This window comes from Anas acuta, chromosome 3 (genome assembly GCF_963932015.1).
Source record: "Anas acuta chromosome 3, bAnaAcu1.1, whole genome shotgun sequence".
NCBI classification, from domain to species: Eukaryota; Metazoa; Chordata; class Aves; order Anseriformes; family Anatidae; genus Anas; species Anas acuta.
This window is the reverse complement of record NC_088981.1, coordinates 22380049-22392827: the sequence shown is the minus strand read 5'-3', so window position 1 is coordinate 22392827 and position 12779 is coordinate 22380049. Positions and strand designations below refer to the sequence as shown.

Genomic DNA, 12779 nt, shown 5'->3' with positions numbered 1-12779 from the left:
GCAACCTAGACACACACCTGGACAACGAAAAAGCTAGTAAAAAATGAAGACACACACGTGGACATCTCTGCATTAACTCATTCCAGAGTGAACTTGATCTATTTTTCAAGTAGACAGAACTTACGTTCACCATCCAGTTAACTCCCAGTGAGAACGGCATCATTCAGACGCAGAACACTAATTTGAGAACAGCTAGCACGAACCTTCTCCCCTTCATTCCTCTGTAAACAAACATTAAGATCCTGACATATCCATGGCAACCTGTGCTGTGGAAACCAGACTTCAACATAACCTTTTAAAAAATGATGCCAGTTCTTTCACACACAATACGCTGAAGGAATTATAAACCCCGTAGGGTGACACTGTAATAATAAATTTGAATGCAAATGTCAGCGGAGACCTAACTTAAAACCCACACCTGCAGAAAGAAGCCCACAGGGATTTCAGTCTGATGCTACCAGTTTTAGAAAGCTATTTCGTTGCCCTAAAGACCCCCCACACCCCCTCATTCTTCAACACTACTGGTTTGTCTAAGTAGCATTAAGTCATACCAGCACATCCCCAAGTCTCTTAAGAAAGTTCAAATTAAAAAAAAAAAAAACAAAAACATAGGAAGTTTTTTTTTGTTTTTTTGTTTTGTTTTGTTGTGCTACAAGTGGCATCAGTTTATACAGATACAACCAAAGAAGGCTAGGCAATATAATAGAACTGGGATTCCAATAAGACTTCTGTAAGCTTTCTGTACCCTTACAAATCTTGAACGAAATCAAGCCACTAACATACAGCTGAACTCTTTGAGAAAGGAGCTATCTTTAGCAGTAGTGGGGAAGAACAGAGCGAAAGAAGAAAACAGGCAGCATTTTCCATATACAAAGGTTAGGGGAAATATGAACAGTAACTCTACTGTGATGGATATTTTTAAGCTACTAGAATTTTAACTAGTTCTTCTTTAACCCAAAAACACCATAACAGACAAATTCAAACAACTTAATCCAAGAATTAAAAAACCTTTGAGCCTTCATACTAGCTTTTAATGCAAAGAGATATGTATCTGAAGAATTTTCATACCTGTAGCTACAGAGAAAAATTAATCCTTAGAGCACTACATTCTTCACGTGGAAAGCAGGGCCAGGAATTAAACATGCCCTTCAGCAAATCATAATTCAACGCCATATCTAAGATGAAGATGCCGATGCTGACAGCTCTGTCTCCTATGCCCCAATTCCTGGTGCCAGGCTGCACTGCCCCTTATTCGTGCACCGTAATTGCTAATTCTAAGAAGAAGCACATGCAAGATAAAGGCTGGCATCTGCTAATGAGGGAATGTTTTTGTGTTATATCTCGATTTTAACTGAGTAATGCAGTCTGAAATCTAAGTTTGGGATCAAACTTACCATGGGGTTTGATGAGTAATTTCTGCCTTATCCCCAAAACTCTGTATGAAGTTGAAGACATTTTTCTGGAAGTCTGTAGCCACAGGTACACGCACTCAGCATATCAATTTGATATTTACAGTCATGAAGTGGAATTGAGCCAGAAGATACATAAACGTATTTTCCCCATTATGCAATATTACTTTCTTTGAAGGGTAGGGAGTAGAAATGAGGGAGTACAGATGTGCTATTTCGATAGCAAGACGCATTAGCACAAAATAAGAAAATGATTAATACAGACCCAGTGCTATTAACCGCTTGGATACCTTTTTAATTTGTATGGCCCGGCTTTCTAGAAACTAGCCAGGATTTTCTAGGGCTATAAAATAAAGGTTGGAAAGAAGTTCAATAAATCAGCTAATCCATGCTCTCAAAATGGGATTAGAAAAGCATGGTCTAGACATAGTTAATCCATGCCTTGAAAGGCACTTTACAAATGGAAATAACATAGCCTCCCGTACCAATCTGTTCCAATGATTCACTTTTTTTCTAGTATCCATTTACACATCTTTGTTGCAGTTTAAACCCATTATTGATGGTTCAAATCTTCACAATGACTATAGTGAATACTTTTTTTTTTTTTAATATCTCAGTTGAACACAACTTTTCCCTATAGCCTCCTGTTATAGAAAAGAAACTGTTCTGATTTTTTTAAAACAAAAAATATTTTTCAAGACTACTTCTAGAGCATAGAAGCAAGTAAAGAGAACAAACTAGCTTTTTCTGAGGTAAAATGCCTAAACTCCGAGTGAAGAACTGTCACATCATTTATAGTTACCCTGCTTACGTATTACAGTATGCCTGGCTTTACTTGAAACATTTATGGTCACGGAATCACATCCAGTTTAATTGCAATATTCCCCAGACCCTTTGCATAGAACTCATTCTTCCACTGTCTAGTTGTATGGAGATCATCAATAAGGACAAGATTCAAGGTTCTCTGTTTAATCTGAAAGGCATATTCCTCCCCAGACTACTTTTTAAGCTTCTTCAAATCATTATGAACCCTAAATGTTTTCCAATACACAGACAGAGACCCCCAGCTTGGTATCATCTGCTGCTAAAGTGAAAAGTTAAGGCTTTGTAGCTTAAGTCAAAATTAGTGACAGAACCCTGCAGAGGCCGTTCAGTCTAGACAACCTTCTGGTCTGACATTGATCTATGGAACTATTGAAAGTTTTCCACCAACTTCACAGTACTTAGAGAAACACCTCCCTGCTTTTTCATGTAGGTAATATCATTAGAATAGCCTCATTAAACTAAAAACACATTAGTTTCTCCCAAAGCTACAAGATTTGATAGCATATTAGGGAAGGAGATTTGACTGCTTGACAATTTGGTTTTGAGAAAAATCCACATTTATATTCATTTACCACCTTTGTACTCCCCATACCCCCTCAAAAAAAAAAAAAAAAAAAAGCTTATAAAATAGTTAATATTTATTTCAGTGTTTTCACAAATAGTCTTCCATTCCCTGGCAGTTCTTGGCCATCTCCTTTGATGCAGGTACTTTTTCTTTTTTTCTTTATCCTACCCCTCTGGAAGGAATTCCACCTGTCTATATGGAAACTAATACGTCTCTGCAGCCAAGAGCCAGGTGAAGCAAAATAACCTTGGCTGAATTTCTCCCCCTTTTCAGATAAGCACTTTTGTAAGTGTTTTTCATTATTTTCCTTATGCGAGGAAATTTCATACTTCTGTTTCTGGAGGAAGGTATAATCGCAGTTTACCCCAGTAAGCTTATAGCAGGCCACTTCCTTATTACTCGTGCCATGAAATAAACTGTTCTGGAAGTACACTGCCTCGTGCCCTTGAACTGCAGTACACTGAAGATGATGTCCTGGGTACCAAATACGGCAAACAGATAGAGACAGCCCATAGAAGAACACTTCCTGAAGACACAGCACACGAGTGTAAATAGCTTAGTTTGAGGTGTTGTACAGAATAATGCCTTTGTATCATGCATCTCTATAATTTAACCACATTGACCTTTTAATCTTGATTTTAAAATTAACTTGTCTTTACCTCTGTGTCAGAGCTATGACCTCAGCCAACATGTGCTCTTAATCAAGTTTGTAGTGAAAAATATGTACTTCCATTACAGCATGAAAACATGATAAATGTATTTTTTTGGATGAAAGAAATAGTTCGCCCAAGCTAACCTTTTCCAAAAAGGTTGCAAACAAATCATTTCTTCAAATACTTGCACCACTCAGCTCTGCTATTAGTTGTCTGCTCCCTAATTTAACAGTAAACATCCAGCACCATCTTATATTCAAGTTATCAATAGCTCAGTGTGGTAAACTGGGAAAACAAAGCCTTATGTTAGACAGAAGTGATCTAAGTGGTCACTAAGTAGTTTACGAACGCTAAATGACATGGTTTTGCCTCTTGTTCTGGTTAAGCCGCACTGATCACTCTTGTGCACATCTGACCACGTGTAGAGTTCATTCAACTTGTGAGCCATAAAGATAACCAAAGCAGGTAATTTTTTGCCATCTTAGCAAGTTGTGTGGTCTTCAGCCATGAGCCTCTCAGCATCAAGAATCTGCAAAGAAGGAAGCAAGACCACACTTCTGGGATGCGTGCTCTTGCAGAAGTTTCTGATTTGTACTTCCCAACAAGCACTGTCATCACAACCCAGAGCACTACCCGCAGTAAGAGCGCAGCTGTTGCACGTGGCAGCTGTATCTACAACTACCTGACTTTCAAATTATAGATAAGAGACTCAGCAAGCTAGTCTACACAAGTCTTAAGTTCACCGAAATACAAGATAGCAGTGAGAAAGAAGAACTTATGCAATGGCACAAAGTGGCTGAATCGGTTCCACCACCCAACCTGTCCTGCCCCCTCTAATAAACACAGGTGCTGCCTTTTGCCCATGTTTTATCACACTAAAGAGGCAATTGCCAGAGACTATCCAGCAGCAGCTCATACATAAATGAATACTTCTTATTAAGAACTACCAACATAAATATTTACTTTGTTCAGTCTTTTTGCTTACTATTATTTGTTTTCTACTCTGCCCTGGTCATTCTGATTAGTTAGAGCTGTAACAACGCAGAAAGTCTGTAACAAAAATACAAATACATACTCCCAGGGAAGGCAAAGGAGATAACACAGAATATTCTCTTAACAGCATTCACAAAAAAAAGCTTGCTTTAAGCCTTGAAGCACAAAGTGGCATATTCGCTTTGGGCTGTCATTCAGACCCACTATTTCCAGTTTGCTACATTTCAACTCAGAAGCTCTGACACTGAGGTAGTGACTGCCTACCGCTTCTCTCAAAGGGAGGGCAATACTGAAAGGTAAGGTAGGCAAGCTGAAGCTCAATTTTTGGCAGGCCTCAAAAATAGGAAGAAGCCTCAGTATCTCATAATCCCACTATTACAGCTTCAATTTATGTTCTTCACAGATTTAGCAGCCTAAGTTTGGAACACAGCAAGGAACTTGGAACAATATATTCAAATAGCCTTTGGGTGTTAGAGGAAAAGATGCCAATTCAATAAAAAAAAATGTTTGACGCATGCAAACAGAAGCTGGCCTCTCCTGTGTAGATAAAGAGAAAAGTTCATTTATTTCTGAAAGTCAATAATCTCTGTATGCATACATTATCAGTAAAGCTGCGACAGAAGGTAGAGCTTCTGCAAAGTAAGAGATTTTGAAAAGCTAAGGAGGACCAAGTCCCCACAACCATCCACCTTCTTTACACTTCGGTAATGAAAACCTGTTTCCAAAAAACTGTTTTAAAACCCCTCTGTTTCACCATAAAGCACTTGGGTTTGTACAGCTTAGCATTGAAGGCAGTAACAAACAGCCACGTGACCCTCTTGTGGAAAGGCCACAGGAAAAAAAAATCTGTCTGGAGTTTGTGTTGGCTAGGCAAATCAATATACTTAGTCATAACTCGGCAGCACTACTTACAAAGCGAGTAATTGTTTTCCCACTGATGCCATCTCTACCACTTTCAGACAGAGAACAAGTTGCCAAAGTCCTGCGTTCACAGGGATCTTAAACTGGCTTTGCCTCCCAGCAGATTAAGCAGAGAAAGACAGCTCACTGATGCAGCCGGTCAGCAGTAGTCCTGGGAAGAGAGTTACATTGCCTGGCTGACCACTACACTGCCTTCTTCACCAGCCTTTATGTATAAACACCACCCAATGATATATTTGCTAATACTATACTGTTTCCCTTGATGCAAATCCTCCTTCCCACCCCCCCCCCCAATAAATTCTCACTGTCAAAAACTTACATGACAACTAATTCAGATCTACAAAACTTGTATTTTTAGGGCCTCAGACTTCACTTCTACAAAAGTGACTTCTAACCTACGTTAATAATTCTACTTTTAATTGCTCTTAATTCTATTATGTTTTTATAAGGGTATCAGCATGACATACAGTTCACATGATTTAACTTCAAAGAGTTCAGATTAAGTTACTGAATTCTTGCAATACCTGCTGGAGGTTTTTTTTTATGGTATTAAAAGAAACTATCGACAATAAGTGAGAACACATGTTTCAGACTAGGGTAAAGTCTATTCCAAGAAGAAAAACTCCCTTCAGCTTTAAATAATTGTTTAAAACAGCATACATATCAAAATATTTTAACTTACGTATTCGAATTATGTGACACAGCACTATGAAGTTTTCTAAGCTCAAAACATCGTAACCACAAGAATCTTTAATTACTCTTAGTTCTCAAAATCGCCCTCCTTCCTTCCACCCAAAGGTAACGCACTTCGCCAAGTTCTCGTTCAACTCCAAAAACTGTTGCCCAACGTGGGTGTTTCGATATTAACTATTTTTACCTTCAGGAATGGCTCCCATCAGCCACATTGCTGAGCAAAGTAACTACTTTCAGACAATAGAAAGGTGAAAAAAATCTTAAGGCTTTTGGGCTCACTTTAAGTCTTCACTACCTTCAGAGTGAACTTATCTTCATTTCCATCTGTAGGCATCAAGCACCCGCAATATCTTACAGTTAACAGCAATGTGTGTAACTCAGAAGAGCACAGATGAGGCCCCACAAAAAAATGCTTCAGTTCCAGCACTCCCTGCAGCACAACTGAAATCTGAGCTGCACCATTCCACTCACATTCCAGGTAGAATAGATTTTATGTTTACAAAATACATCTTCTCTAATCTCCCTACTGATGCTCCATCCTGTATATAAATATTTAATCGCAGACAGGCACTTCACAAAAGGCAGCTTGAACACATAACAGTGGAAAATGCATCGTCCCTAAGTTAAAAATGTAGAAAAGTGTGTATGCTACACATACAGTTTAACGCGGCACTGGTTCAGATGCCTTAAAGAGATATGCATGGAAAGAATCAATTTCTTACATTAGTCATTATTTCCAAAATATTTTTAAAGAACACTAATTGATTAAACACGTACAAGTCAGAAGATGATCATATTGTACTTGAGCATTCAAACCTGAAGTCATGCTCATCAATTCTCTTCAAATGCTCAGGAAAAGAGTAAACACAACAATTTTGAAAAGCAAGCAACAAGCACAGTGTTAGTTGTAGGAATAAGACTTACTGCCTTGGAGATTCACTCCTTGCTACAGCTCCAACAGGCACGCTTTATGCTTTCATAAGGATGGCAGCAGCACAGAGACGTATCAGGAAGTCTAAAACAGAAGACTGTTTACAGCCCTTGACCAACCTTAGTCACATAAAGGTAAAAGATAAGAATCTCTAGCCCTCTAAAGCTTTAATTCTGTAACAATGCAGAAATAACAGCAGTTCAATTCCTGAACGCCGAGGCTCTGCACAAGAAGGCACTATTGCCTAGAATGCAGGCTTCATCTTGGAACGTAAACGTTTTCAGATGACAAGGAATACATTTCCTCCTATTAAAGCTAGAACCAGCTCATTACCATTTATCTGCATGTCAAGATCATTATCAAGGGGAGACTACAGAAGAATAAAACACAGTATCCATCTGCTAATAGTTATGGCTTAATTCAGTCATTTTTATTAATTTGTGCTACAAAGAACAAGAATTATGTCATGCCAGAGACAGCACAAAAATGGTTTTATCATGCTGCGTTTGCCTGTTTCTACAAAAACAAGTTGGTGCTATAGATTAAGATACACAGCAAGACCTTTCTTCAGAGGCTTGAAAACAGAAGGCTGACATGATTTCCAGACGTAGGCTGAGTCCACCAGTCTACCAGATTGCAAGTTTTTCCACCTTTACCAAAGAAAGACGTGGAGGGAGGAATGAGAAGAGGGGGCAGAAAGCATTTCATTCTCAGCTTTTGGAAGCTGAGCACACTGCAGCCACCACTCCAGGCTCTGCACCACCAAGGACACCCTGCTCCAGGGGTACCCATACAGTTCCTCTCGCCCTGGGCCACACAGTGTGTGCTGTCTCTATGCCACAAGGCCCCCAGATCCACACCTGGTGCTGTGTTTCCCCTCACAGCACCAGGCTCTGCATGCCCCTTGCCCCTGCTGTCACCTCCACCACCATCCCCAAGACCGGGCACCTTACAGGCACCAATTCTGGTGCCTTCCCCTTCTTTCAGATCTATTTCTACCTAATCTCAACTTTCCTGCCAATTGGCTTCTCCCTGTGTCTCTCCTCAATGCCATCTTCCCTCCTCACAGACCTTTATTCTTGTGACAATGATTCTGTGATTTGTGTTAATACTGCACGCTAGAGAATCTCCCACAGAGAAAGTTAAGCCACATAGATAGCAGAGGATATCCTACAAAAAAACAAACAAAACACACCTTTTACTATTACAAAGTTCCTTAACACATAGCTCATGCTTTCCTAACCAGGGCATCTTCTCTGTCACTCCAGTTTTCACCAAGTCAGATGGATCACGCTCTTTGACACCCAGAACATTTCTCAAAAGCTCTTGATTTGTCAAATCCGGTGTTTCAGAAGTTACTTGATCGATAAACGCACACCTCTGACTACTGCAATACCCAAAATAAAAATTCAGATGGAAATTTGCTGTTCTACCAACATCAAGACATGCAACAGCAGCATTGGTGTATTAAACCTTATTAAAAAGGGATCCCCTTAGAAAGGTAAGTTACTGTAACATTTTCACAGTTCAGCTAAAAAGTATTTTGTTTATAACAAAACATCAATCCACCAGTAGCTATTTTTATTAAAAATCTCTTCATCAAGCACACAGGAGTTGAAAGTTTTTGCTATTTTAGCATTATGGTCTCAGCGAGCATATAATTTAGAGGCTACAGTCCACTCTCACACCAAGCAGTTAAAGCAACCTGCTTTTTCAGGGCAGAAGAAAAATCCCTCTTTTTTTTCTTAAATCAAGAAGAGAATTTTCACACCTTCCAAGAGTGTTTAATTTTTGTTGCACTTCACACCAAGGCACAGCTGACTTTGTAAAAGCTGCTCACAGGAAGCCACACTAAACTCAGAAATACCATATGGTCACTGAACAAGAAAATAGCCATGGTTACCAAACCAAATTAATTCCATTGATCACTTTGAAGAGAGATAGCAGCATGCTTGCTAATTACCTGAGGTGCTTATTATGTATTTCAAAGTTTGAAGGTAATTCTACACTTCTATCAAAGCTAATAAATCAGTCATCTCTGTTAAAGGCTTAGAGGAAAAGTAAAGCTTACTGCTCAAATCTATGGCTAACATATGAGAAACATTACTATGAAAGCCATTCAAAAAGCCTCCTCATGGGAAAGGGTAACATTATGAGAACTAAGTGTTTTCACATGTTCTTTTTACCTTTGTTCTTTTATAGTCTTATTTTTCACCTCTTCTATGGCAAGATTTTTTTGGAGGCTACTAAGCTGAATTCCATCTCTTTCTCCTCAGGGCCCTTTGGGACTGCTCTCCCCCTATCAACATCTTTTGTTCCTGCTACAGTAATGCTCTGATCAGTCAAAGACAGCTTCACAGGGCTTTTTCCAACAAAATGAGGAATCGGTAACAGTAGCAGATTCAGAAGGAAGAGGTAAGGGAAAAAGAAAAGTCAGTTAAAGGAAAATATAACTACTTTCTCAGCAACGCTTTAACATGAAGAACAAGCAAGCTTCCTCCTGAAGTCACGTCTCATCGACTAATTAGCCAGAAAAGGCAAAGTCACTGGCGTACCCACAGGAAAGCCCAAACCAGCACGGCGCTCCTCCAGGCTCCGTGCAGGTGAACAGCCACTGGTGGTTTATCAAATTATAACCCAGAAACAGACTTAATTCTACTCTAGTGAGTTTCAAAGGCAGATTAAAAAAAAAAGAAAAATCCAATGGACGCATTTTATTTCCTACGTACAGACAATAGCCCCAAAAGGGAAAAAAGCTTCCTGATTTATGCTGTAGTCTCTCAGATCCTAATGTGGTCTTCCATATTTTGCACTACAGTATCCGGCCTTAATTCCAACATCCACCTGCTTTTAACTGATGCGACACATTTAAGCTTTTAGCCCCAAAACAACAGTATTCTCAAATTAGGCCATTATATTACCACAGGATGTTACTGTGAAGCAGGATATCTTCCTGTACGATTCAGGTTTGCCTTTTATTTAACAATTTCTAGAATAGCCAATACAGCAACCATGGCATACGTTTTCCCCCCTAAATAGAATGCTTGTGGCAAAGGCTGCCGTGTTGGGTAAGCTGCCAGTTAAAGTTAATTACTAAAGCATCAAGTTTCTTTTTGTTGGTGGTGGTTGAACTTATTAGTTTGTATCCCAGTTCAGGTGTACCTTCAGCAATCAGCACAGCAGCCTCTCAATACTAGCTGCAGCTGCTGGAAAACTGAAGTAACAAGTTATATTTATTGTATGTTTTCCTTTAGGTAAATGTTTATAAACACTGTTTGTTACAGACAGCAATTTAGTTACCGCAAACTTAAACAGGCACAGCAACAGCCTATAAATGCTGATATTTTAAGTATTTATGCTTTCCCAATACACATTTTCCCCCTGCAAAGGGGAGTTATCCCCTCGGCTGTCTCCCACAGCTGCTTCTGGCTCCCATCCCTTAGGCCGGTTAAGGATTTTCTCTCAAGCAGATCCAAAACTCCCAACTTTTTTCTTGCCCTCTTCTCCTCCAGCTCTACCAGCCGGCACATTTAACGCCAAGCCCGTCGGTGCTCTGGATGCAGCAGGACCCTCAGCGCCCCGTTGCCGTTCCCCAGGTCTGTAACAACGGCAGCTCTTTTGTTCGCCTGTCACAGCCCCACAGCTGCTCAACAGGCTACCGGGAGTTCTGACCGGACAGCCCTCGGTCACTTAAAACACAAACACGCCTCAAGTAACTACAGCTGGCTCCTCACCCCGCTCCTGAGGAGAATCGGCTCTACCGGCTGCCTGAGGGGGCCGGCGGAGCTGCCGCGGCCATTACCGGCACGGCCCCGGGGGGCTCCCCTCCTCACCCTCCGCGCTGCGGGGAGAGGGCGGCGGCGCCTACCTGCGGGCTGCCCGCGCCGGGGTCCCCGAGGCGGCCGCGGCCGCCCCGCCCGAGCCCGGTGTGGCGGCAGGAAGCGAGCGGGCTCGGCGGCGTCTCGGCCGTGGCGCAGTTACCATGGGACGGACGGAAGGCACCGCCAGCGGGGCGGGCGCGGGGCGGGGGGACGGAGAAGGGGCCGCGGGCGGAGCCATGTTGAGCGCGGCTCCTGGCGGCCGCCATCTTGAGTGCGGCGCAGAGCGGCCGCCCTCGGCCGGTTGGGGTTCGCGGCGACCCAAGGAAATAAAAATAAAAATAATATAAATAAAAATAGGCCGCGAGTCGATCAGTTCATGGGCTGCCCTCAAGGACTTACCCAAAACCTATAAAAATGAAGGAACGTGGTTCTGACACGAGTTTTCCTGTCAGAGTAGAAGTGTAAAGCCCCGAATAGGAACAGTGTGCCGCAAGGTGCGCGCAAATGGGTGTTTTTTAATGTTCTCCCCAGAAAGGTTGTTTCAGTGTGATATAATATTCGCAGTTTTAAGCAGAGATCTGAACAGATGGAAAGTCATACTGGGGGTTAAAAGAATGCTTTTTCAGTAAGACAATTACCACGAGGAAAAGAATGCAATTTTACCATCTGAAAACATGGGATCTTCCTGAGGAATTTCAAGTAAAGAAATGAGATCAAGTCACCCAGACTGGGGTTGGTCTCAGAGGGACCTTCACACCATGGCGATATAGGGAACATGCCAAAGATGTCGGGAAGAGCAGGAATATAAAAGCTGTGATGAGGACCCTTGGTTAGCATGGGCAAACCTTGGCCATGGCTCCAACAGCCAAATCCACAACCACAGGGCTGTTTCCTTCCAGATATAACTCATCTTCACAAATCCCTTCTCAGCCCACCACAGCTGGCCTGCAGTATCACACTAGGTACTCTTTCAGAAACAACAACAACAACAAAATATCAAGAAAACAAAACAAGCAAACAACAAAAACACACACACAAACACCACCTAATATTGTGTACGAAATTACACATAGGAACATCTGGATAAGCAAATCAAGTGCTGAAATCCCAGGAAAAGCTTGTCACAGTCATAATTGTGCTGCCTTGCACATGTGGGTTAGTTTTTAATTGCATGATCACGCCCCATTTTGTCCAAAATGATCTTTTCCTCATTTAGCACACAGAATGGGCTGAAATACAGTTGCATTCTTACTCGCAGACATGGTATTGCCTAAGCTTTGAGGGCTTACTTTTGCAGTTTATGTAAAGCTACATATTCATGATTTTTAAGACCAGAATAAAATACTAGAAAACCTGCAGTGATCCCTTGCACACAACAGGCTGCTAGGGTTTAATCCCTTTGTGAGAATAATTGGTTCTTCAAAGGTCACTCTGAAGCATGTGAAACACCCAGGGTTTGGGAGTCAGGGTTGGCAGCCTGAGTCAGAGACACCAATTCCCTCCCTCTCCCTCTTCACTCAACATGGTTTTTATTAAAGGCTCATTATAATTCTGCATTCTGGCTCAGATTTCATCCTAAATGCCAGCAACATCTGCTGTATCAGCCCAATAACTTGCGTTTGATCAGACAAAAAATGCTGTGAAAGTTGACATATTTAACTCTGTCGAGACTCGGGCTTGAAGCAGCATGCCAGGAATGCAACAGTAAATGGGAAAGAGCAAGTGAATTTAAGAAGAGATCTTCCTGTGAAGCAACAAGAACAAGTGGAAGAGTAGAGCTCAGCCCCTCCTGCTCCAGAGGGACCCTGCTGCCAGGTCTTGTCACTTAATTCCGCATTCTGGTACTTAATCTCTAATTGTGCTGATTTCTTCTCTAGGCTCAAGTGACTACTCAGTCATCTGGTATGATTCTGTAATTCATGTGACACCTTCCTTTTTCTTTTTTTTTTTAACCACAAAATATATCTG

At 41.3% G+C, this 12779-nt stretch overlaps 1 protein-coding gene across 9 annotated transcripts in view; it reads right to left on the bottom strand.

Moving 5' to 3' along the window:
- DISP1 (dispatched RND transporter family member 1) overlaps nt 1-11011 on the bottom strand; it is an 87682-nt gene extending 76671 nt beyond the window's left edge. For 3 of the 9 annotated variants that reach the window (XM_068676065.1, XM_068676071.1, XM_068676070.1), the window contains exon 1: nt 10859-10998. Coding sequence is in view for 1 of the 9 variants with exons in the window: in XM_068676063.1 (XP_068532164.1) it covers nt 10859-10974 (116 nt within the window). In the remaining 8 variants the exon portion in view is untranslated. The other 6 variants (XM_068676068.1, XM_068676063.1, XM_068676073.1 and 3 more) reach the window with 6 other exon arrangements.
- Between the last annotated feature and the right edge of the window lie 1768 nt (nt 11012-12779).